Source organism: Thunnus thynnus, chromosome 7 (genome assembly GCF_963924715.1).
Source record: "Thunnus thynnus chromosome 7, fThuThy2.1, whole genome shotgun sequence".
Classification (NCBI taxonomy): Eukaryota; Metazoa; Chordata; class Actinopteri; order Scombriformes; family Scombridae; genus Thunnus; species Thunnus thynnus.
This window is the reverse complement of record NC_089523.1, coordinates 14,222,592-14,249,215: the sequence shown is the minus strand read 5'-3', so window position 1 is coordinate 14,249,215 and position 26,624 is coordinate 14,222,592. Positions and strand designations below refer to the sequence as shown.

The 26,624-nt window shown below is 37.9% G+C and overlaps 1 protein-coding gene across 1 annotated transcript; it reads left to right on the top strand.

The window, feature by feature from the left end:
- The first annotated feature begins 633 nt into the window (after window positions 1-633).
- On the top strand, window positions 634-26,190 carry LOC137185937 (transmembrane protein 255B). The gene is made up of 9 exons (XM_067594497.1): window positions 634-1,612; window positions 3,542-3,681; window positions 4,428-4,490; window positions 11,797-11,886; window positions 13,460-13,540; window positions 14,061-14,146; window positions 14,322-14,481; window positions 19,806-19,910; window positions 25,072-26,190. The coding sequence occupies exons 1-9, from the start codon at window positions 1,549-1,551 to the stop codon at window positions 25,219-25,221; spliced, it is 939 nt and encodes a 312-aa protein (XP_067450598.1). The 5' UTR covers window positions 634-1,548; the 3' UTR covers window positions 25,222-26,190.
- The last annotated feature ends 434 nt before the right edge of the window (window positions 26,191-26,624 follow it).

Genomic DNA, 26,624 nt, shown 5'->3' with positions numbered 1-26,624 from the left:
CCATTAAATCACTGGACAGAGTGTGAGATCTGAGGGGCACTTTAGATGTCTGGAACTGGGCTAAGTAGAGCTGACTCCTCTTATCTCGGTATCTCCACCTATCTGTCTGCTCCATAAAAATGATTTATCACGCAATAGATTTCCCTGGCTCTAAATACTGTATGTAGAGTTTCTTGTAACTATGTCCAGCTGGCTGTTGGGATTTGATTGATTACCGTGACGATTGGGTGGTCACAGAAAGAAGGATAAACTCTTAACAAACTTGTCACTAATATGGATGAATTAGAGTTATTACTCTCCAAAGGCCATGATGATTATAATCATTAATGATTTATGAAGTGTTTTTCCAACTAAAACAGCCTATAAAAGCAGGAATTTCCTTGTAATTGTGTAATTGGTCTGGATATAGATGTCATTTTACATAAAATTTTATTATCTTCAGTATGTTTCTTCACATGTTTGCTGTAATAATCAGGCAGTGTTCAAGCCATCATGGCTGCAAGTTTAGTGCTAAAAATGTGAGTGAGAAAATGTGACATGCCTAAAGACGAACTCCAAAGCTTGCAGCAGAATTTCACCATTTACTATTAATATAATTGTAGCCTACATGTGTGCAGTCTTTACAGTGAAACATCAGTTTCATCGTAACAATATAGTGTTGAATAGCCTGACATAATCTGTTCTTGCTCATTGTTAACTAGTCAGTGCATCATGCCAAACATTTGGCCCAATCCACATGGTATGACAAGACACCATTATATGTTAAAATAAAAAAATAAAGCCAATTTTAGTACTACATACAAAACAAAGAGAAAAATAATATTAATAATACATATTCTGGATTACCAACCAGCCAAAGTGGGCACTTGCCTGGGCACTTCAGTGCTATGTGCTAATTTAATTGAAAATTTGATTGGGAACATGTACCAAAACAAAAAACTCATGATAATGGCTTTTTAACATTGCTGCTGCTTTAGTGCTAAATTGGATGGTTTCTTGAAAAAAATCTGTCAAAATCAAGTTTTAGGATCTTTATTGTTACAGCTTATAGTAATAACATAGAAAAGTGTGCACATTTCATAGAGAGTGGGAGGAATTGGGGGTTAAAAGAGGCCCAGCAGCAAATTTTTGTCTCCCCAGATGTTTAATCTGTCCAGGCATAGAGGTAAATTCCCACTGATGAAGATCTGCTTTAGGAGATGTGTTCACATGATATGCACATGTTCTCAGCAGCACATAAAATAAAATAATATGGTGTTGCTTGATTTATAAGAGTAATATTCTTTTATTATTGGCACCACCACTTACTATTGCTTTGGCTTCCAGTAATTGTTAGAAGTAGCTTATGTGAGGACAGCAGTGCACACACACAGGTTTCCGACTGTCCTTGAATGCAGCAAAGGCCGGAGCAGATGCACCCTGCACACACAGCTGCACAGAAGTAGACTCACACACATACACACAGCAGACTCTTGCAACTGCTCAGGGTTCAGCAAGCATTCAGGTGGGAGAAGAGGGACTTCTTTCTTTCAGATAAGTGGAGCTATCATGACTGCGAGAATCCAGGGAGTGGCGGGCCAGGACAAACCAGTGCCAAAGAGCCGTGCAACAGGTAATTTACACATGCATTTTTATTAATGTCATATTGAAACTGAGTTAAACAGCTTTAAAAGTTCAGGTTTTAGACCATTTTTGCCAAAATGATCCTTTTCCTAATATATGTTAATCAAATTTGTATCAGTGAGACAGGTAAATGTTGCCTTTTTTATTTTTCAATATATACAAACAGGTGTGCTTCCTGATATGAGTCTATACTTTTAGTGTAGTTCATTGCAAAAGTTCAGTGATATACTTTTTCTGTCACTAATGGTGTCCCATTTTTGTGTGTCTACTTTTTAGTAGAAGCCTCAGGGTGCCGACTAATTTCACAAAAGCACATTTAGCTGTGGTGGTTTTATACTCTAATGATCATGGTCATGACTGAAGTTTATGGCCAAGAGGATACGCTGTTGAAATGTAATTCAGTCGCTTTTTACCATAGAAACTCAATAATAAGAGGACTGCAGGGCAAGAAGGTTTGGGTTTATCCTTTAATTTAGAAAGTCTGTGATGTTGTTGTACAATTCAGATTACTGTACTAGTTTTGAGGTTGCGTGCACTTCCTAAGAAGAAGAGAGGAGACGAATTGAAATAATATGTGAACTCTCATTTAGCATTTTACTAGCTATAATCTTGTCCTGTGTGTGATGTTTGTCTAACAACAACACACAAAATTAAGAAGGAATCGGAGCCATTTTTCTTCAGTTTACACAGAGGCTTTATAACAAATGTGTTAAAGTTTTGTTTGTTTGTTTGTTTGTTTTAGCAGTGTTGGCAAAGGAAGAAACAAAAAAAACAAACAATGCAGGTGGCTAAGTGATCATCAGACTTTAGTACGGAGTTGGTTGAGTTTGCTTGTTCACTGTATTTGTGGGTTTCTCAGTTTCAGTTTTCAGTTCTGCAGTCCAAAGACTTTAATGTCTGCTGGATTGATGAGCATATAATTTGCTGACATATTTGAGTAAATACAAAGAAATGAAGGACAAGAGAAAGAAACACTTCATTTTTAGGATAAATTGGATAAATATGTTTTAATGTGTGGCAACAGTTGCCTCCATGTAATGAATACAACAAATTGTATCTAATAACAGACTAAGTAATGTCAGCTGTGGGACATGTCTGTAATGAATGTGGTATGTACTCTTCAGTGGGATTATCTCTGATCTTTTATTTTTCTTATTAATAGGAAACCTGCTTGTTGGTATAATATAGCCTGAGGATTACAAGCTGAATTTTGCTTGTTAAACTCAGATAGTTTGTTTGTTGACCATATTTACACTGAATATACAGGAGCAATGGAGAATAATGACACCACTTTGTTTCAATTAGGGCTGCAACTGGCGATTTTTTTCTCTATTAAGTGATTAGTCGTTTGGTCTATAAAATGTCAAAAAATGGTGAAAAATGTCAATCAGTGTTTCCCAAAGCGCAAGGTGACATCTTCAAATGTCTTGTTTTGTCCCGACCAACAGTCCTCCACCCAAAGATATTCAATTTATTATCATACAGGACTAAAGAAACCAGAAAATATTCACATTTGAGAAGCTGGGATAAGATAATTTGGACATTTTCTTCTTAAAAAATGACTCAAAACGATTAATTTATTATCAAAATAGTTGGTGATTAATTTAATAGTTGCCAACTAATCAATTAATCGTTGCAGCTCTAGTTTCAATAGGCTGAATTGTAATCATTCATGGCATTTAAGTTGAACAAGATGGAGACATGGGGATTGAATAATTGTTTTTAAAATTAAATCGGGTTTAATTAAATTAAATCAAATTGAGTTTGTTTTATCGACCTTGAAATTAAATTAGAAATATGCAGGTAGGCAGCTGCCAGGAGGCTCACAGCTGGCAAACATGTACTTATATGTTTCAGTCTTAATGTACTTTGCCATGTAACACAACTTTGGGTTTTCTTCCTCCTCTGTGGGTGGCAGAGACGATGATGAGGGTCAGGAGAGCTCTGTGGCTTGTACTGGGCATGCTTAGTCTGTCCCTGCTGCTGGTGGTGCTGGGAGTCTACATATCGACCCGCACAGAGAGCCTGACTGTCTCTGGCTACACTTCTGGAGTTATTGTAAGCAATATTTTTTTATCCCTTGAGAAATTCCTGTCATGATTTATTCAGTGAGAAACAGTGAGATGACACATTGATATGATTTTTTTTTAAAAAAGATGTAAAAATTGGGTTTTCAGTTTGTAGCTACCAGGAAATCAGCTGGAAGTTTTAAAACACAACAAAATATCCTCCAGCATGTGATATCCATTATGAAATTAAAGCTGCAATCCTTTAGTCTTGCAGCGCCGGCCAATAGTTTTGTTTCACTCATTGTGGTCTGAGGGGCGTTTTTTTGAGACAGACACAGTTTTAAGTAGGCTGCGAAATTGATGATTGACATTTCTTTGTGCTTTAGTCAGACATCAACGTGAACACTTCCTACAGTGATTGGTGCTTGGCTGGCATTCAAGTTTTCTTCTTTTTTCCTGGAAAAGCATGATCTTGAAATTCCTCCTGAACTGTATCCACCATAATCAGTTTCACTGGCAAGATTCAGGCCATGCAGTTGCTGAATTATGCTTTATTTTATATGTTAAAACACCCTTTGAAACAGTATGTCCACAAAATTGTACCAAATGAGATTTATTTATATACATATAACTGTGAAATGCTAATATTGCCTTGTCATTCTTCATTTTACAGATTGATTTCCATGGTAGAAAACTAAATCATAACAAAGTGTCACAGTTCATATGAAAAAAGTGAACAGTATTTCTTTATTTTGCACAACACTTACTGTGTTCATTATACTATGTTCTCTACAGCTGACCCTTGGATCATTCCTGGGACTTCTGGGACTCCGCCTGGAAGAAAACCGCAAGCAGCTGGTATATTCTTATGCTGTACTTGAATCACTTCATCTGACACACACACACTCACGCACAGTCACACACATACATCCTCTGTCATAATTTTTCCTCGTCTTTTCCCTGTGCACTAGGGGTGGCAAACACAGATGAATTCACAATATGATACTGTCACAATATTCTTCCCACGATAACGATACATCACAACAAAGGCGATTCTGCGATACACGATATATCACAAAGAAACACTCTAAAATATATCACGATATCTGTAACTGAAGAAGAAAGAAAAAAATTATTTCAAAGAGCAGGAAATAGTCAGATAATTTACAATGTTTCTTGACAGTACATTAGTTTCACAGAGCTGCTCGTCCTGTTAGCAAGTCTGATAAGAAACAACAGAGAGGTGATGTCATGCTAATACCCTGAGATATTTATTCCTTTTCTGTGGCAGTAAACACAACACACAACCTGCTGATAACTAACTATGGTATATTTAAAACTTTAAGAGACATTCAGGGCTATCGACGGCAACGTTAACATGATAAACAGCAGGGCTACAGCTACATACTGACCCTCCCCCACAGACACACCGGAGAGCCTCTCATAGTAGAGCTGCTAGCTAAGCTACAACACAGGTACCGCACAGAAACTTTTACAAAGAGCCATGAATGTACTTCTAGTGACTGTCAAAGCTCCGGTGGACTGTCTGTGCTTCCAGCGTGTTCATGGAGAGTCTGACAGCAGCTGATCATGGCTGGTTATTTTACTTGCATTTCTTCTTCGTTGTCACATATAATTGCCTGACCACCACCGGTTTGTTCAATGTCTACATAAGGAGACGGAGTGTAGTGGTGCTCTTGTAGTGGTAAGCCAAAGTAGCTGAATCAATTCTGAGTGGTCCTATGTTTAAAAAAAACATATTGATACTTGGTACCAGTGTATCAATAATGTATCACAAGTGGAAATATCACGATATGTTGCAATATTGATTTTTTGTCCCACCCCTACTGTGTACACCTAGCCCCAACCTGCCAAAAGGGAGTGAACTTTGTTGCACTATAAGCTGCAATCGCAGTTAGCATGTCTGGCTGACTAGCTTATTGGCTAGCTAGCTTTCTTCTGCTCTTCAAACTGGAAAAAAACATGATGGGTCTCATGGAATTGTTGTCAAATTTCTACTAAACTGTATCCACCAAACTCAATTACTATGGCGAGATTCAGGCCATGCAGCTGCTGAATCTTATTTATTTATTTTATATCTCAGGCCCTCCAGGAAATTGCGATTTTTTGCAATAATTAACACAAATTCAAGAAATCTCTGCAATATTTTCGAGAGCTTGCAATTTTGCTAAATTACCGATTTGGACCAATTGTCGCATTTTGTGTCGACGTAACTTACGTCAGCAAAGCGCGCTTTCAGGTGGAAGATGGACAAATCCCACCTGCCAACAAAAATTACTGCAAAAATTTACTACAAAAAGTTTGTTAGTGGAGCTTGGAGCTGAGATTATTTTGTCACAGTACAGTCAGGTAGGCGTGTTGAGGACTTGGCATAAAATAAAACAAAATTTAATATAGACTGATCTGCTCATTTTAATACATTTATATTTATTGAAATGTGGTGATATCTGTACATATAGAGCCCCAGAGGCAGTGCTGTTGTTCTGTCCAGTAAAAACATGAAGCTTCACTTAACATTCAGACAAACTAATGTGGCAACTACAATTGTTAGATTGTGCAGAAACATTACAACCAGTGGTATATCACCAAAGAGCTGCAGATTAGTTCACTGGATCATTTTCTCTCTGGGATGATGACAGAGGACTTTGGCTGCTGCTGCCAGATGACCAGCTGGCCTCACCCGGCCAGCGGCTCCTCAGATCTCTGAAAACATCGTAACAGATTTACAAACAGGTGTTATTTGGATAAACTGACCACATATTGGGAATCTTAAAAAATATTAAAACTTAATAAAGTGACATATTAATAGTCCAAGAGCAAAAATTACAACAGTGTCACTCAAAATCTCCGCCAAGATACCATCGCCCTCGGATATCTTTGTCGGACTGCAAGGCATACTAATGTAGGCCCAGCAAAAACCCTCCTGTCTACACCAAAACGCTGACAGAGTTGAAACCAGTGACACTGAAAAAAGCTGACAGCATAAAAAAAACCCTGTCACTGACAAATGACAGGGAAAACATATCATAATGCAAAACATACCAAAATAAAGTAAGATAATAATATCGTAATCTTTTTAATGCCCGTGTTTTATTTTTCAGTGGAGTTTTTTCAGTGCCAGTACAACTTTTTCCAATACAAGTGTTGCAACGCCAATTCTTTTTCAATTCAGGTTTTGTTTTCATTGCCAAAATTTAACTGCCACTATTCTGGCCCCATAAAACCGCAGCTAGTGTTACCCAAGATAGCGTTATGTTTGCAAAACACTTTGGCTTGTCATTTTCTTTTGTAATACTAAAACTGAAAATATAGTTTTGAAAATAGAAAACACGAACATTTGCCAGGGATGCTGTGGTGTAAACATCCCAAAGTCCAATAAAGACCAGTACAGAGCTGCTAATTTTACCCTAAATGCTGATAGCACCCTGTTACACAAATTTTTCCTTCCTGCTTTAGCCTCAATCTTTGGCATGATATCATATGTATAGCTATCATGTGCGTATTTAAGACCACTTTTTTAGAGCCTCTTTTAAACCTTTTTTTAAAATCTGTTCTTGATTAATGAGTGTACAGTTTCTCAAATATAAAACACTGGCAGCTATCACACAAATGAGCTAATTCATGAGAATCTATCTGGTATTCATCATCTGAATGTACTGTAGTGCGTATTTGTGTCTTTGTGTCATTTTATTTAACTAGCCTAACTACATGTTCAATGTTTTGAACAATGCTAGCGGCATATGGCTGGATAGCAATGTCTATCTGCCAGTTGATCACTCGGTCCACCGTTTATCTCAACAACTATGAGATGGATTGCTATAAAGTTTTGTACACACATTCATTATCTCCAGAGGATGAATCTCAAAGCATTTTCAAACCTGCTTTGTTTAGCCCAGTTGAATTGGACTCGTTTGTTTTTTTCCCTTGGTATGATTTGTTTGGACAGGTTTGAAAACAGAAATAATACTGTGCTGACCAAAAAAAAAAACAAAACATTGCGATCCTTTGAGGATGTGGTCTTGGTCCAGCCCCAAATGAACACTGGAGCAGTTAATTTGTGGTGAGAATGTGATCCAACCTAATGTAGATCCGACCCAACTATAGTGCACTTTGCAGACTAGGATGCGGATTTGTGAAATCAACAGTTGCTAGCAGCTAGCCGGAGATTGAATTGATGTCTGGCCTGGACTAGCCCAACGAAGAACATTGCCTTCTTGATATTTGGACTGATAGCACCTTCTTCTGGACCCTCTTCCTGTTTCTATATTCTTGCTCCCGCTCCAGATAGCCTACACCTCAAGGCATTTAGTGATGCATTTTGGTTCGCTTGAATTCCGAAAAGAAACCAAACCAACTCATTCACTGAATTGGACCGGAGCAAATAAACTCTAGATTTTAAAACTCTTTTACTGACCTTGGTGAATCCCTGACTTTTCCTCTTGCACCACCACAAGGATGACACTTGTGCTCCAAAGAGAAATATCTTGACAACTAATGGTGATGGATTTCCAGAAATTTACAAATGATTCAAGGTCCCTAGAGGATACTTCTAACAACTTTGGTGATTCTCTGACTTTCCCTCCAGCACCTTGAAATGTCTCAAACAAATATTGGATGGGTTACTGTGAAATTTGGTATACACTTTCATGGTCCCCAAAGGCCAAATTGCAATAACTTTGATCTCTTGACTTTCCATCTAACAACATCTGGTCAAAATTTAATTTTGTCTAATACTTCGGTTTATGACCAAATATCTGCAAAACACATGACAATCCCATTAGCCACAGCTGCACTTTATGTTCAGCGCAAATTAGTAAATACTTGCATGCTAAACCAACAGAATGAACATGGTTAACATTATTCTTAGCATCAACATGCTACCATTATTATTCTGAGCATGTTAGCATGCTGATGTGAACATTTAGCCTCACAGAGCCACTAACATGGCTGTAGACTCTTAATCTTGTTTAGATGTATATCCTGTTCTGTATATGAAGCTTACAGTAAATCATTGCAGTAGAAATAAGGGGAAAAACAGACTTAGATGCTAATCTGCGCTTCAGTCCTTCAACATACATTGCTTTCACTAAAATACAGCTCTAGATTAGGCAACTAGTCCCAGTGTTATTTCTACATTTGTGACACATACCTCTATCTGCTCATCACTGACTGAGTTTTATTTTTTCACTGGTGACATTTTACTGAGTCAAAACAATTTAAGAGCTAATAACAGTACATTAGATAGAAGTAACAAAAGTATGTCTGGTCACAGTATGAGAATGGGAAATGAGGTAATTTGATTATTTCTAAGAAAAGAGCAGTGTATGTTGTTGCTTACGTAAATGGACTGGCCTGCTGTAATCATGTTATTCTAAAATGTTCTCTAAACAAACTTTCCAAAAGTTAATTATCTCCTCACCCATGTATCAGTGTCATGTCTGGGCCATATATTTATGGTCTGATATACTCAGATAAGTGTTATACCTTTTTTCTCAAGAAATGCTCAAGAAATACATAATTGAAGATGAATTTACAATTAAAAGAATTTACAATTAAAATTTACAATTAAAACAACAACTCTGTCCTTTTTAGACAGCATGTGCTTTTCTTCTTCCTCATCTACAGGCTTCAGAAGTCAACTTTGCATGCATGGTAAATGCATAATCACGTTGTCAGATTGGCCTTAAATTCACTGACCACATTCATGCTTTTAATTTAAATCACCCTGTTGTCTTAAGGGGGACATATGCTTTTTGTGATTTTCTGTTATTATTAAATTGTTATGATGTTGGATATCTATGTTAAATTTGGTTCCAAAACTTGAGGTTAACATATTTAGAAATTCTCCCTGCAAGTCAAAAGCCAGGGCTTCAGCCTGTTCTGCACGATCCGTTTGTGAAGTCCGAGTTGCATATGCCCGTAAATGGCTGTCCACTTCATAGCCTTTGGTGCTAAGGTTGTTGCCAAGGTTTTATGTGTTGTCTACGTTGTCCACTCTCATATTTCAGATCATAGTTTGGTTCAAACATGTATGGATGTATTTAGGAAGTCTCCATGTTGAGTAAAGAATGAGTAAAAGAAGTGAAATTCTTACTACAACTGTTTGTTTACCTCCCGAGCCAATGGAAGTCTGCTGAGACGCAACCTCCATATGCTAATAAATCAGAACATCAGGAGGGGGGCCTTAAAGAGACAGGAGCTAAAACGGCCTGTTTCAGACAGAGGCTGAACTGAGTGACTGCATAAAAGGCCAGTATAGGATTAATATGGAGTTTTTTTTAACTGTAGATCATGCAAAGATATTCCAGTAGAGCCCCAGAATAAAAATATAGACCTGGAAAAGTGCATAGTATGCCCTCTTGAATTCAGGACAAACCTGCTGCTGGTCAAGGCTGGGGTATGAGTGAAACAAACCCGTTTTGCCATCCAAACATGTCTAAAAGTTTGGCAAGTTGTGAGAGTGTAATTTATTTTAAGTGGAGTTTAACAAGCAGTGTATTCAACACATGTCTGTCCTGGCTGCACATCACCTCCATGGCTTCCAACATAAACACAGTTTATATCATACACACACTACATATAATGGAATATGAGTTGATACAGTAAAACACTACATAATATAACACAAAAAAACACTTGTATATGTTTTGAATACTTATCCAGGCAATGTGGAACTTGTGAAACAAACAAAACAAACAAATGTAAAAAAAAACCACTCAAGGAGCAATGTGCCAGAATGAACAAAACAGAGATTTAAAACAGACGGTAGATACATTTTTTTATGATTGTTCATTGCAAACTGAAGGCACACTCAAAGAACCAGACGTGATCTGAGCATAGTACTCATGGTCATTACTTTATCCTTACCTGATACGATATCAAAAGATGCTGTCAAAACAATCCCAGTTTATGTCAAAAAGGTTAAAAACACCGGATCATCATGTCCATGAGGGACGTGAGGGCATTTGTGGACAAGACTTCCATTGGTGGAGTTTTTGGATAGAGCTGGTTGTGCTTGGTCACGCTTTTAATCCATTTCAGTGGTGAGATAAATTTCCCTGATAACAACTTGAAAGAGATGAAACTAATTCAGTGCAGAATAACATTCTGTTTTCACATTCAATTTATTCAGCTGTCGCCATTTTTCCAAGATGTGGTAAACCGAGATTGTGATTAATGAAGAGCAGGAATAGAAGAAAGATACTCTGTCTGTTCTGAGTGCTGCACAGTGAGTGGATATAGCTTACACTGTGTTAACACAATTGTCTTGCTTTGTTAGCTGTCAAATAGGCAGAAATAATGTTAAGATTTTGAACAGTCACTGTTCAAACAAAGAGGACTATCACGTTTCTGATATCAGGCCTTCAGAGAAAGGCTTTAGAGATCTCACCCACAGCAGCCACGTGTTTCCTTCTGCCCTGGTTGACCTGCAGTTTACTGTAGTGGATACAATTAATCTGCAGTAGCAATTAAAAATTAAACAAATACAGTATCAGCACAAAATATGTAACAAATGCCGAGATTGTTATAAGAGGCTGTTTAATGGAAAACAGTATTACCCAATGTTTAAACAAAGTCTGTGTTCACATCCTGTAGTTTTCACAAGGGAGTAATAAGACATCGTTCACAGCTATTAACTACTTAAAGCTATGTTTTCTTCCAAATAACTTTCTTTTTTTAAACTGCCCCACGAAGAAACCAAATAGCTTCACATGTATCAGATAAATAAATAAAATCGTGGTTTGTATGTGTGTGTTTTGGAGGGATACAAAAGTATATATACATGTATGTGTGAGCATGTGTGTGTACATTTTTATGTGTATGTGTATTTTACTCAACCATTTGCACCTTTTTAACTATCTCAGGTCACTTTTACTGCACATATGTATATGTATTTAAGTATATTTATGTTTTTATTGTTATTACCTGGTCCTGTGAGGAACAATATCTCATTCTGCTGTATGTATATTCTTATGGATATCGTTAAATAAACTTGAACTTTGTTAGAAAAAATCAAGTTATTTAACTCAAAGTTTTCAGTCATAATCAGCGTTCTTGCATTCAAACTGTGCTCTCATGCAAACCAAGTCATTTCAAAAATTCAACATGTAAATTCCCTCCTTTGTGCTTTATCCTTCTCCAGCTGACTGCTGCGATAGTTTTCCTCAGCTTTGGGATCATCTCCTCTTTTCTGTGCCTGGTGATTGATGGTGTCTGTATTGTCTTAAACCTGGTGAGTTGCATGCCCTCGTATGTGTATATTGTGACAGTAGATAGGTATCAGATGATGAAACTAAGCAGTAATAGGAGACTGTGAAACAATAATAAACCACTGCGTCGGTTGACTTGGATCCACCTGGACAGCCTCTCGGCCCGCAGTGTGTGCCAATATTATTCTGTTGGCAATATTGACACTTGACTCAATTTTTCCCACAAATTATAGCTCAGTCTTTATAACATTCGCCAGCTTTGTTTTTTGTTTTTTTTGTTTTGTTTGACCACATAAATTACCAGTTGTGAAAGCACATGTGAGAAAAAAAACTGGACTTGACTGGACTGGATTTGGTTTTAAAGATGTTTTGACCAAGAGGCTCCATCACTGCAGAAGTATTGAAGGAAGTCTAGTTGCTTTTGGCCTAAAACACACAGACATGAAGACCTGGATGACTGAGAGTTTTCAGACACAGTTACTGAGTTTGATTGATGTTAATGTTATAGAGAGCAAGCAGCCTCCCTAAAAGAACAACTGGTTTAAAAAAGCAAAGAAGCATATATACATTTGTTGCAACTCTTAAAAACATCACCAAGCAGTGCATGACTTACATGTCTGTCTGATTTTTTATCTTTTTGGACCAAACAGTCAAATTATTCAACAAGGATGGGATGACTGCTGATTTTAAATACTGTTTCACACCATAATGTTCTTAAAAGTTTAAATTACATGCAGCATAGAATAGAAACATGACAAAAGGGAAATAGTGCTTTGATTTATTGTAACTATAAACAGCAATTTCCTTTAAAAAAAATTAGATGATGTAATCATGCTTAATCACAGCACTGCTGTGCTTTCAGAAGAGTTACGAGAAGGGACCTCCCTTTCTAAGTGTTTCAGTGTGTTGAAGAGTCTATTTGCTGTGTAGTGTTTAATTTTAATTTAATTTAATTTCTTAACTTAATTAGTTTATATTCATGGTATTGGTTTTAATGCTACATCAGGAAATAGTTGGAAACGTGTAATATTAAAATAACCACTTTAAGATGTAGCCCTTTTTGTTTTTGTACTACAACATCATTGACTGGTCAACATTATTCCCTCGAAAGACGAACAATCATTAATCAGAACAAAAAAGAGCAAATTACCGCTTGTGTTGAGTTTTGTTTAACCACACAATTGTTGGAACAGAGTTTCCAAAACTTCATAGTTCCAGTCAACATCAGTGTAGGTCCAAGTCAAACCACACACTTAGAGGCCATGATGGACAAAGCAACTTCTGACAAAGTGTTATATGATGTATTCCATAATATATATCTCAAAATGTTGCCAATATAGCGATCAGGAGAAACAATTTCCACCTTTGTTTTACCAATTCTAAAGAGCCATAAAACAATATTCAATCAAAGTGGACTGAGTGTGTTTTGGAAAAGCTTGTGTTGTTGTCATATTGTACACATGGCCATCTGGATTATCTTGTATAATAAATGTCAGTTCATTTTTATTTTTTTCTCACTTTGTTCTCACTAAAATTGGATCTGTGTTGTTTTGAAATGGAACTTGTGGCTGACATTTCTTCGTAAATTTTTGCCAGGACATGCGTCCACTGAAAGCAGGAAGATGCCAGTATTACAGCAGCGGCAGCAGCTACATTTATGAAAATTTCTACACCTCTGTGAGTACTGCTGTGTTACTATGTGAATGATGAGTAGTATTTTATACTATACTACTAGAGGCAACTGACAATCCTCCAGACACTAATGGGGGAAGGATCCAGAGCTTAGTCTAGTCCAGCAGAGTATGAATTTATGTAAAGTACAATGCCACTTTACTCAAAAATAACTGTGACATCTTCCTTTGGGAGGTACTGACATACCTGAGAGCACTGCATCTTTACCAAAAAAGGCCCACATTTGATTTGGGATATTAGGGCCATATTTGCTATTTAACATGTGGGCCATTTCAGACTCACATTCATTTTGTCTCAGCCAGAAGAAGGCCAGCAGTGCCGCATCATTGCCTGAAGTAGCCCACTTCCATATGCTATATGGGCTTCCTCTTCAGCTTCAGGTTTATTATACTGGACTATAAAGAGAGAATTCAGTCTCAATATGTCATCAGTACTGAGACTAATTTCTCTTCATAGACTTATCTGAAGTGCATTGTGGTACAGTTGAACTTGTCTCTTCTTGCAGGTGTCGTGTTGGAATGTAAAGGAGTCTTGCAGCATGACGGTACGAAGTGGCACCTGCTACTGCTGCGACCTGTACGACTGTGCCAAGTGAGACAATGCATCATCATGCGTGTATTATTACCACTGTCGTACCATTGTTTTTTAAATAAGCACACATTATCACACCAGCGCACCATCTCAGAGGGTCACAGGCTTTTGTTATTTCTACCTGTCATCCTCCAATTTTTGTCCAATAAATCAAAGCTGTTGTTTTGTTCTCCAGCGGAGGCTATCTCAGCAACTACTACGAGTTTGTTGGAGTGCGCAGCTGTGAGGAAGTTTTCACTCTGTACATTTTGATCTGGACCCTCACTGGACTGAACCTCGTGGCCTTTTTCACAGGCATACTGACCACAGCAGTACTTGGCAGCATCAAGGACTTGGTAAGACACACAAACACACACACACACACACATACACATTTCTAAAGTGCATTTTGTGTGTGCACATGGTTACATGATTTTATTTTACATTGCAATTAAGAGCAAGAAGGTATATTACTGTTATATCCACACATACAGACATAAATCAGACCTGCCCAGAAGGCTAAATGGGATTTTTTCTGGATATATGTAAGGGTTTCTCTTTCTTTTCAATAATGAAACATTTTTGTCTGCACAATGGGAAGAGTTATGTAACTTTAGATGGATTTAAAGCAGCATTCATTGATTTTTAGCTACCAGGAGGCAGAAGCACTCCAAAACAAGCTGGAGCACTTTGTCTTTACCTTAATTTACACCACCGAGAACGAGAATTGGTCTCTTCACATATGCGTACAACTTTCACTGACTGTTTTTATTTTTACTTTTTAAGTTGACAGCAACTTTGTGGTGTTGTCACACAATCACCATAGTTTCTTACACTGTGGCAAAAAACATCAAATCTGGATGAACCTGAAATAACGTAGGCAGGGATTTTGGCAGAGGTTGAAGCTGATCCAAGTATTTATCAAACACTCACTGCCTGCTATTCAGCATCCTTCATATTCTGGTGCTTGCCGTTTTCACCTTGCAGTTTTACAAACAAGGAAAGGCAACAATCAATACCTTCTGAGAGAGAAATCTGTCCCATGACCTCTCTAAAGTTGGCTGGATGCTGGTTGCTCTCAGTATTTCACAGACCAAAGTTCAATTGGACTGAAACTCTGCACAAAAGCAAAGGAGGCAGGAAGCACATCATGAATGTGAAGCAATAAACCTGAGTCACCAGGATGCTGCACTGTTTTCTATTTCAATAATCAATGAGAAAACTGTTTTTATTTAGCAAAATCACTTTCACTGCCAGCATTACATGCGGATCAAATTTAAATGACAGCCAAAAGGGCTATGGTAGGCCATATCCAACAGATGCACCACAAAGGTGACCTGCAGAACAACGCCTGCCTGGAAAGTCAAAATTGATAGCATTCAGCCACACGATGAAGCCTTAACCCTCTTGGCGTGAAGCATTTCTCACTGATTGTTTTTCATGCACAAGATGTCCACTTGTAAATTTATAAGAAAACAATGGATAAGTGAGGGGATGTGGCTCACAAAGTACAGGAAATTTTGACTATGTGCTGTCCACAATGTTCTACCGTGCAAGCCCAATATGGGACTCATTGTGAAGAGATTATGTCTGGCTCAAGGCACGATGTAAACGCAGTCTCCAGACCTGTCAGTGAGAATCATCCCACCATGATCGGCTGATGAACATTACACTGGAAAGACAAGTGGGTTTAGAAGAGGCCTGGAGTTCATTATGAAAATTTTAGAGATGGTTACACAGCAACTGAACCTTCATTTTCTGTGCAGCTTTTAAAGTCGTAACTTCATGCCTGAGCTATTACTTTTAATATTGAAGTTTATGGGATATCCGCTAACAGAAAGCTAACTTTATTCTTGGCTTTATATCTTAGCATGGTCAACTATTTAATGGGCTTATAAAATGCTTATTTTGTTCCAGGCTGTTTCATTGTGTATTTAACAAGTGTCAGCCAAGAGCTTTAATCTCTTTCACAGAGGAGTTATAACATTGGGTGGTGTTTTAAAACACCAAATGACGGATACTTTGCAAGTTTGTGGTCTTGGCATTCTTTGGTTGCATGCTTGCATGTTATCTACTAAATTCAATTTCATTTCAAGGAAAGACAAAGTAAGTACTCCATACAGTATATACTTGGGACTGATGTCAGGTGTAAAGAATATAAAATGGCTAAAATTGAGTGCAGGATTTTTAGGATTTGTGGAACAAAACCTGGTGGGAATGCAATGTGTTCCTGATCCATGACAAGCATTTTTAATCGTAGTTACATCTAATTTGGTAAATGTGGTGCTGCTTCAATAGCATACCAACAAACAGCCTGAACAGATGATCTCAAGACCACATTATGCATTTGAGGGAAAGAAAATCAGTCTGGTTTACTTAACCATGAGAGTATGACTGTTAAGAGTCTCGCATGCTGTAGTGAGATGGCTGGAGAACAGTCACTACCAAATCAGAAACACTAAACTGGTAACAGGTTCACATAATTGTTCAAGTCCACATCTGTCCGAATGCTGTTGTGTTGCAACAACACTCTGGTGTACTGGGGCGGCAGCTTGCCTGCATAATAAACTCTCCCTTATCTCTCTGTCGATCCCAGCATGTTTTTATGGTCTCTTAGAGAAAAGTAAACACACAAGGTCATAAATGTCATTTGCAATATTCTGAAGCCTGTGTGGCTTTAAATCAATCCACAACTATGTCCAGTTCTGTTCAGATCAGAGATTTTTTGTGCAGCAAGACAAACATAAAACAGTAAGAATAAAAAAATCACTACTAAACATGACTGCGATAGCGCCTGCACTCACACATCGATTGCAGATGAGTAATGCTTGTTGAGATCAGTTCATGTGGCTGTAGTGCTTGTGGTCAGTTCACCTCTGACCTTTGTGACTCTCCTCCTCTGCCATTAGTGGAAGTAAGAGCTCAGGAGACAGGATGTGAAGTTAAAGACCACGAGAGCTAATAAAACATGAAAAACACTAATAGGTGTGATAAGTTAAGCAGAACCGTCTCTGGATGCTAAACCCCTCTTCATCAGGGAGGAGACACAGAGTCCAAGACATTTTTCCAACCAGCCGGAAGCTGAGAAAAAAGATTTTCTATAATTTTCTACATTTGAGAACTTGTTGAAATGTTTTGCATGTTCATCTTATTACAGCAGTTTTCAGTTTGAAAGGAGATTACAGCATTATTACAGGAGCAAAAACTAGTGTCAGTAAAAGTTTTGGTTTCCATTGTTCTACATGTGCTGTGTTTGATGTCAAGTGATAGCAACTTTGGGGGGGAAATTGCTCTCAGAATGATATATGGTAATATATACCAGCTATGTCCAAATTTAATAATACAGTAAGTGATGTATCCTTAGGCTTTGCACCAAGATAAGGGCCACTGCTCCTGGTCGCTGCTCCTTCCAACTGAAATCTATAACTGGTCTGGACATCTTATTGTCCAGAGAACAGACAGAAGAGGAAGGAAGAACAAGAACTTTCTTCTTTAATGATGGATTAATTGTTTTAAGCTGTTTTTTTTATAAACAAAAATGCTACAAATTCACATTTTCCAGCTTCTCAAATATTCATATTTGAATATTTACAGCCCTCTATGTTGGTAAGTTAAATATCTTTGTGTTTTGGACTGTTTGTCAGACAAAACATGCAATTTGAAGACATTAACTCAAATGTTTAATCTAATTTATTATATTTTGAAGACCAAAAGATTTATTGAGAAAAAAAAAATATAATAGTTAGTTCCAGCTCTGCTTGATTTGTCTGTCCAAGGAACCAGCCTGGTCGACACCAAACTGATATCAATCTCAGCCCTGACCCCAATTGTCATGGTGTAGCTGCCTGGATAGCACTGAACCAAAACAAAAATCTCAGTCTGACTGGTTTTGGATCTCAGAATCAGTTTCAACTGTCCCACTAAAATCTGCATTGAAAACTGCTAACCTAGCCTCATTAAACAGCAAAGATTCAGCGTGTTTGTGGTCTTTTGAGAGCTCAGTGGGTCCTCTGCTGCCAGAGATTGAGCTGATCTGCACCGAGTGACCCCAAATACTGCCCACAGACCACACAGACTCTGTCCTGCCATCATCCTTCACCGAATGCTGCCAAAGCTACCATCTCTCTATTATACCATGCAAAAAGTATTTCTGTAAATAATTTAGGGAGTAGACTTCCTGAACGGTCATAGTTTTCTCTCAGTTATCTGTAGATCAGCAGTTGGAATGTATTCAGATTTTCCTCCTCATGGTCTGGAATTTAATATGATTAAATACTTAAATCATTGATCAGTCAACCACTCTCCCACATTCCACGTCCTGTATGATGTGTGTGTGGTGTGAAAATACTCTAAGTAAACTTCCATGTAGGAGTGGAAATGTTATTACTCCTCAGCGTGAAATTAATCTAGTATCAGAGTCCCTGAGGTTTCCATTATTGGAGTGGTGACTTATTGTCCAGTATTGTCCATCCCATACTTGCTTCATACCTATGAGAAGATTGATCATGTTATAATATTTACATTAATTGTTTTGCAGATGTTTAACTTTTTTTTTTCCTATCTGGCTGCAGCAGATTATATAAAAAGGCAGGGAAAGTAACAGTTTGTAAAATTTATAGATTCCCAACAGTTTGGGGTTTAACCTCAAGTGTGCTACAGAGAGACCACCCAAATGGAGACCAAAACAACACTGAGGCGCAGATTCATCAAAAATTATTTTGCAGGGAAGAATGCATGTATGCATCACCAAAATGACCATGAAAGACCACTCGTCACTAACTGTGTACACCAAGTGTCAGATGTGCCACAAAGCAGCTTGAAAAAATTTAGCTTTTTGAACCACAACCTGACCTAAAGCAACTGGGATGCAGAATAACATGTAGAAAACAACGTGGTGAAATGATTCAGCATCAGACAGTTAATATTATAACATCATTATTAGTATTATAGATTAAACTTAGTGTTAGTTCAGGCAGAGCATCAAAATCGTGCTTGCGATTATTTTCTTGATTAATCAATGAGTCATATGATCTATAAAGTGTCAGAAGATGGTAGAAAATGTCAATCAGTGACGTCCTCAGATGTCTTGTTTTGTCCTGACAGTTCACAGTTCACAAAACAGACAGTTTACTATCATAGAAGAATAAAGAATTCAGATATTTGGATAGTTGGGATATTTTTAATCAAACTAGTTGATTGATTGATTGATTGATGTATTGATTGATTAATTGACAGTGTCTCTGACTGAACTGATTTTGAAGCTTTCAGTTCAATCTCCAAGCCCAAACTACAGGGTCACATTCACATTTGCACAGATTTCAGTCATGTAAATAAGATGTTTGAATTGTGATGGTTCCAACTGAATTTCTCATTTGGGAGGAGAGACATGAGTCTGTCCGTGGTGACCCGCCCTATAAGTGCTGACCTTTCCATAACTGTGCACAGAGTGTTCAGATCATCTTAATCTTTTCATTTCGAAAGTCTGAGCACGACAGTTTTCATTTATGTTTATGCATTGAGCTGTATATGTAAGAAACTTAACAGATTGTTACAGGTTGTTAATATAAATTTATGGCTCTTGAAGGGATTTAAATCAAACTGTGTCTCTGTGGGTTTCTGTTTCTTCGAATGTATGATAATATTTTGTGTGTGTGTGTGTGTTTCTCTTTATTTGTCTCAGAGGAGTAGCAGCCAAGCGTCCAAGCCCTCTGAGAGTGCAGCATCCTCCCCCACAGCTCCTCTGCTGATGGACGCCAACACACACAGAGCACACCAGCTCCACACAGTCAGTGTGCACTGCAACACACGAACACACACACACACACACACACACACACACACACACACTAGCAGAAAACTGCATCAGTCTCTTCTTTATGTTTCTCTTTTGATCGCTCTCTCTGTCTTTATCTGTGTTCGTGAGACTAACTCAGTCATGCAAACAACACAAACCTCAACCCACATCCTTTGACTCACAGTCAATTGAAAATCATTTATATCCAGGAAGTACCATCCTATTTCTCTGTAGAACAGGGTTTGAATGAGCTCCATCAGTCTGATTCTGTACGTAAAAACTGAACACACAAAGCAATAAGTTGCAACAAATGTAATTGACACTACTGAGTAGGACTTGTTAAATGCATATAAAGTGAAAACAATACTACATGGAAAACAAGTTACTATTAATTAAAGAAACAAACAACAATGGTTTGTACCATTTAAATTTTTTCTTGTTTTTTATGGTACTTCTTGCATTTTTTAGGGTTCAAGGTTCATTTTAACTGACTGAGAAAACTGAGATATGAACTAGCATTAGGGTTTCCAGCCTACATTATTCTGTATGTCTATTTGGGATGTCAGTGACATAGTGTCATAGGATGAGTCAGTCAAATGAGTCAAGTCAGTATATTAATCTGAATGATCAGGGGATACATTCTGTGAATTATTGAAATAAGAGATCAGGGGTTGTATGAAAAAAACAGACCCTCTGGTTGTAAATTAGATTTTTTTTTCCAGTTGTAAAAAAGACAGGATGTAGTTGGTGAGGGAGTGTCTGATTTCCAATGTAAGAGTATTTTTCAGCAGGCAATTAAAGAGGAAAAACCAATGACACTAGTCTGTTTAGCAGATAGACCCGCATCCTCCCAAGGAACCCCAAAGATAGAAATTTGAGGAGATGGATATAGTGTCAAAGAAGGATTACCAAAACCCAGCCAGCCTCAGACATGACCAAAACATATGGGATAAGTCCCCTGGTGCTTGAGAGCACCTGCTGCAGACATCTGCTATTTCAGGTTATATTTAAGATAATTTAGTTTTATTGGAGTGAATTTTATGGAGCACTTTATGACCTGGCTTATGATGAAGAGGCATTTACACGTTCCAGTGCCTCCTCCCACCACTGATCAGAGAATGGAAACACTAACTCTGCCTCCCAGCCTGTTCTGATCTTAAGTATGGATGAAGCCAGAGTCAAGTTTGGCAGGCAAAAAAAGGTGGTTGTTACAAATGGCTGCTGAAACAGAGGGTGAAGTCCATTCAAATCTCTGTCTAATTTGGCCTCAGATTTTCAGTGTGGAAATGACAGTTGGGTTATTACAGTACTTAGAGGGCAATAATGTTAAATTACTACAGGCTCCAAGAGAGGATGTACAACAAGATTTAGCCTCCAATTGGCACCAGTTTCTCTCTGGCTTATTCAACCAAAGCAAAACGTTTTGTAGGTTGGCCCAATAATAGCAGAAGAGGTTTGGTGAGCCAAAATGTCTCTGCAATAGGGATATGCGAGCCCTTGGGTTTTTGCCACCCCAAATGAATGATGAAAGAATGCTATTAATCTTGTGAAAGAATACTTTAAGGAGAAAAATTGGAAGGCATTGAACTAGATATAGATAGCTAGGCAATAGATCAGTTTTACAGATTGTACCCTTCCAGCTATAAAAAGGCATAAGCCACTCCATCTCTGCAAATCAGGCTTCATTTTAGTTGTCAGGGCAGTGAAGTTATGTTCCTGAAATGCATGAACAGACCTGTTGATATTAACAGCCAGGTATGTAAAGCCTGGCTTGGAAAGAAGAAAAGGTATGTGGGACTGACATATGTTCTGAACCAAGTTGTTAATAGAACATTCACATTTCTGTATATTTAATTTATAACCTGAAAAACGTCCAAATACACTGAGAATAGATCAAATATGCAGAATGCTGGATACCTGGTCAGATATGTAAAGAAGCAGATCTTCAGCATATAGGGAAACTTTATGCTCAGTATCCCATCTCCTGTACCCAGAGAACATGGTACTAGCCCTAATTGCTATAGACAGGGGTTCATTGGCAAGGGTTAAAACACACCTTGGGAAATGTATAAGGTAAACACATCCAGGAGGATATTTTGTCTCCAAATACAAACTGTTTCAGAGTGAAAAAGAGGTAAAAAAAAGAAGAAAGCTTTTTCAGCATCAAGAGAGACTACTATCTCAGGACTAGTAGGAGCGGGAGAATGAATGACACTTAAGAGTCTATGAATGTTTGTAAAGCAATGACGGTTCCTCATGAATCCTGTCTGATCCTCAGAATTTACAGTAGGTGAAATCTTTGCTGCTACCTTTGCTAGTATCCTTATGTCCACATTAAGGAGTGAAACTGGACGCGATGAAGAGCAGTTTGTGAGATCCTTGTCTTTAAGAGGTGTCATCTGGAGCCTTAGATGTATGTAATTGGGAGTAGAATATTCTGAAAGCATCGTTAGGGGTCATGGGTCCATTGTAAGGGTGTCCAAGCTGTTGCAAATTTGTTGAATTAATCGTGATGCAGTTCTGCTCTTCAACTGTTGGGTCAATAGACAACCTGCCCAATCCCCATGTTCATACAAAGCACCCCGTGTCTTAAAGCAAGACTATGTAACATCTGCTGAACAGCAGCAACAGCAGCCTCTGCTGCAACATCTGGTAATTAAAGGACGCTGGTGTATTTAATTCCGTTGATAACAGGGCAGCCAAAAATCTGTCAAGTGCGAATAAATGTTTTCATTGATCGCACAGGTGCGCCTGAAATTTTTCTCCTATGTTCCTGTTTGTATTTTCAGATATCAGCCTTATTTTACTGTTTCCCGATCACTTTCAGCCATATCGGAGCCAGAGCTAAGATACATACTAGCAGCCACTGGACTGTGTGATGATGATGTGGATGGTAATATAAGTCAGTCAGTATAATAATAGCTGTTAGCAACTACATTTTAGCACACAGCTGCTGTGGGTTCAGATGTTGATGATCACAGAAATAAGATCAGCCAGAAGCACATTAAGGGATGTCACAACAGTAAGTGTTGAAGTCTGTTCCCCTTCAAATAGTGTTCCCTCATGTTACAATACTGTGGTACCCTCACTGCAAGGTAAAATAAGTTGTTTAGGCTACCTGATGGAGATGTGCTGTTTGCCGAAAATGCACTAAGAGCCTGTCATCCACAGCTCCTCATCAAACCTCTCACTGTGGCTGTTTCTGCTTTTACTGTTCCTCTCTGCAGTATTTCTAAGTGATCTGCTGAACAAATAGCTCCAAATAACTCCAAATTTTATTGCGTCAACTTGTTTTTATTAAAGAATAGAACCACTAACGAAGCTCTGCTAACAAAGCTCTGCTAACTCAGCGATAAACACTTTTCACTTCCTATAAGCTCTTCGCAATAAAATCCTTTCATTAGTTTGTAAGTGGAAAGCTTTTAATATGAAGCAGCAGCAGGAAATGGAGTTACATCCAGTTGACTACTATTTCTTGCAGGTGATGGTACCCACTCAACCCAAGTTACAAAGTGCAAGAACAGGTGTTCAGGGCACAGAGTTGGAATGAAAGAGGCACCATTCTCTCTATTACATGTCAGTGTACCATCAAAATGATTTTGAAGCTGTTATTTTAAGGTAAAATAGTTGCATAATGTTGGTTTAAGTAAAAGGTGTTCAGCATCTTTGGTGGTTAACAGGTTTAACTCTGTTTGGACACTGACTTTTTCTTTATAAATTTCGGGTAAAGGGGCTGCAGAGTAACGGTGATACAGGTCTGTTAACTCCTATTGCCATTTTCACACTGTCTATTGCCATACGCAGTATATGAGATAATGTTACCCCTAATACTTGCCTTCAGGGTTTCCCATAGTAAGGAGGGGGAAGTTCCATCACTTCTGTCATTCTCCAGAAAAAAGGTCTATATGACCTGGGAAATCTGCTAACATCTGCTAACAAAGTGGGATCTAGTTTCCAGACAAGAATTTTAAAATTTAAAAGTAAAATGATGCAACTGGAAATGTGTGGCTAAACACAGGCAGCTGGTTGTGATGTGAACATGACCTGCGGTAAACCGCTAACTACTTAGTTCTCATTGAAGATCACATTACTGTTTACATCACGGTTCCCAGTATCACGCTCTAAAGAGGGATATTTTCTCTGTGAGCTTGATCTGCATAATTCCAGGCAGTAATTCATCCAAATCCAGATGCAAACCACATCCTGTTTGTCTACGATTTACCTCAAAACAGAGCACAATACTGCTCATTTCAATTCTGGAGTTTTGCTCATTAGTGGTGCTGCAGGGTGATGTTTGATGAGCAGGTTCTGGTTTTGTTTACCAGCTGGTTGATGAGCACATGGGGTGACATGACACACACTTCTGTTTGATGTGCCTCCCTTACTTTCATACAAATGCACATTTCAAAATTTGGCGATGGTAATGTGCCAGAAAAGGTAGCTGTGCACCAATAAAAATGGAAAAATAAACAATGGAGGTTTTAGAACATTAAAACTATGCTTTATAAGTGTTTTGTGAAGTATAAAGTAAGTGCACACACAATGTTTTTTTGGTGAAAAACCTTTAATTCTGAAAAAAAAAATCAGCACTTTCCCACAAACAGAAGTTGTATAAATCTACCGCTGCAGTCTCCACACTTAACCACCCACATTTGACCAACTTATTTGGTTGTAGTAATTATGTCTCAACCTATGTAATAAACCCATGTGTTTAGTACCAGGAATGCTGTATTTACAATCAGAGTAGTAAACCAGTCTCATAATAATCCTCAATAAAGCTGTTTACTGGAATTTATATCAACAGAAACTAATCAAAGATTGACTGTGAAAGTTCAGCCTTGACTGTGGAAACAGCAAAAACATTGATATGTTTTGAAAGGTTTGGAAAAAGCTTGTAAGTGGATGTTTTTTGTCAAACTGATCAATGGAAGATTTTACTAATAATACCAGATACCGTAGATTAGACCATTCAGCTTTTTTTCTTCTTAATTTCGTCATTGGAAAGGCAATGACTCATTACATTTATTGTGAGTCATTATGAAATGTCTTTAGTACATATATGTGGGACAGTGGGCAGATGAATTATTTCCCCTACATTAAACTCTACTTTTCTTCTTCTCTCATTCTTTCTCATCCTGTCCTGCTCATCCAGGGAGCCTCTGTGTATTTCCCCCCAGCAGAAGGGACAGTCGCCTCACAGAGTTTTCCCTCATCGTCGACTCCTCATACAGAATCCAACCCTCCTCCCTTCGCCCCGCCGTCCAGCCTGCTGCCTTACAGAATCCACAGCATCTCAGCCTGAGCTCCACCGGCACCCCCCGACCTGCAGCGCTTCACCAGAAACTGACTAGAGAGGACAGACAAAGGGACAAACAGATGCTTTATTATTATTGTTCAGTGGAAAGGAAGGGAAGCAGGTACTGATAAAAGCAAAGATATGCTGGTTTGAATATTATGCCACAATATAAAGATTTTGTTTCCCAAGTTCTTCCGGTTTTTCACTTTAATTTGTATGCAAATATTATTATTCACTGTATTGTTCAAAAATATAAAGGTTTGAAGTTGTAAAATGTTTGTAAATGAAATGTTATGTAATATAAATGTGGTACATAAGTCGACTGCATGTGTACGAGGGGGCGTGTAGGCTGTAAGTCAAACCATCCCAAACATCAGTGAAACCTGAAACACACAAACACAAAACATGAACCTCATCCTGACACAGTAGAAATGCACCACAGACAGTTTTAAAAAGCTAAAGGTTCTCATACAAACTGATACACACACACAAAATTGCTTGTTTCATGCAATATTGTAAATTTAAATAGTGATCATTTAATTTGTCCTTTCAGGCTCCTCTTACATGTCGCATACATACATGTAATGTTTCCTTTTTTTACTAACTGTGGTCCTGTAGAAGATATTTTGCATGACTTCATGTTAAAGTGTTCATTATGTGTCAGGTTAAACTGCATACCTTCAGTGTTTTTTTACTGTTAGTGTCACAGATAACAGTATTAGTCTGGTGACTTGTGCCTGATGTTTCTGTCATCAGAGGATAAACTGACTGTGCTGCCAACAAACTGAAATGAGGACAGTGTAACTTGAATCTGATCTTAGTGACACATGTGAACATTTTTATATAGAATAAGAGATTAATCACTGAACCAACTGATCAAATAAATGAAATATATCAAAAAAGATTGGTCTGGATTCTGTAATCCTTCATATATGTTATAAAAAAATAAACAATTTATGTGATAAAAACATTAAATGTCCCTTGTCCCTTGACCTGAGTTTGTCTGTGCTGTTTGTTTCTTTTTCTGAGAGTATGTTCACTGCATTTGTAGTCAATGAGAATTTAGTTTTGTTGAACTCAAATGTACCTTTCAGGTTTAAAATCTATAAATCTATTTTTAATACACTGTATGAGCCAATTCGTAACTTAATTTTCAGCTAAATTTCAACACAGTGCTGTACTAAAACAAATCTAGAAAAAATATACACACTATATAATATACACACCAGAACTTCTTTTTACAACTCTAAACTAAAAGAATTGCTTCATTACACTGCTAATATAAGATATTTTTAGTAGTAGAAAAGATATCCACATTTTCTGCAGCACAATCGTATTTATTTGCAAGCATATGCAACAAAACAGAGTGCGTGGCAAGGCCTGAGGAGTGTGAGGTAGGTCTGGCAACA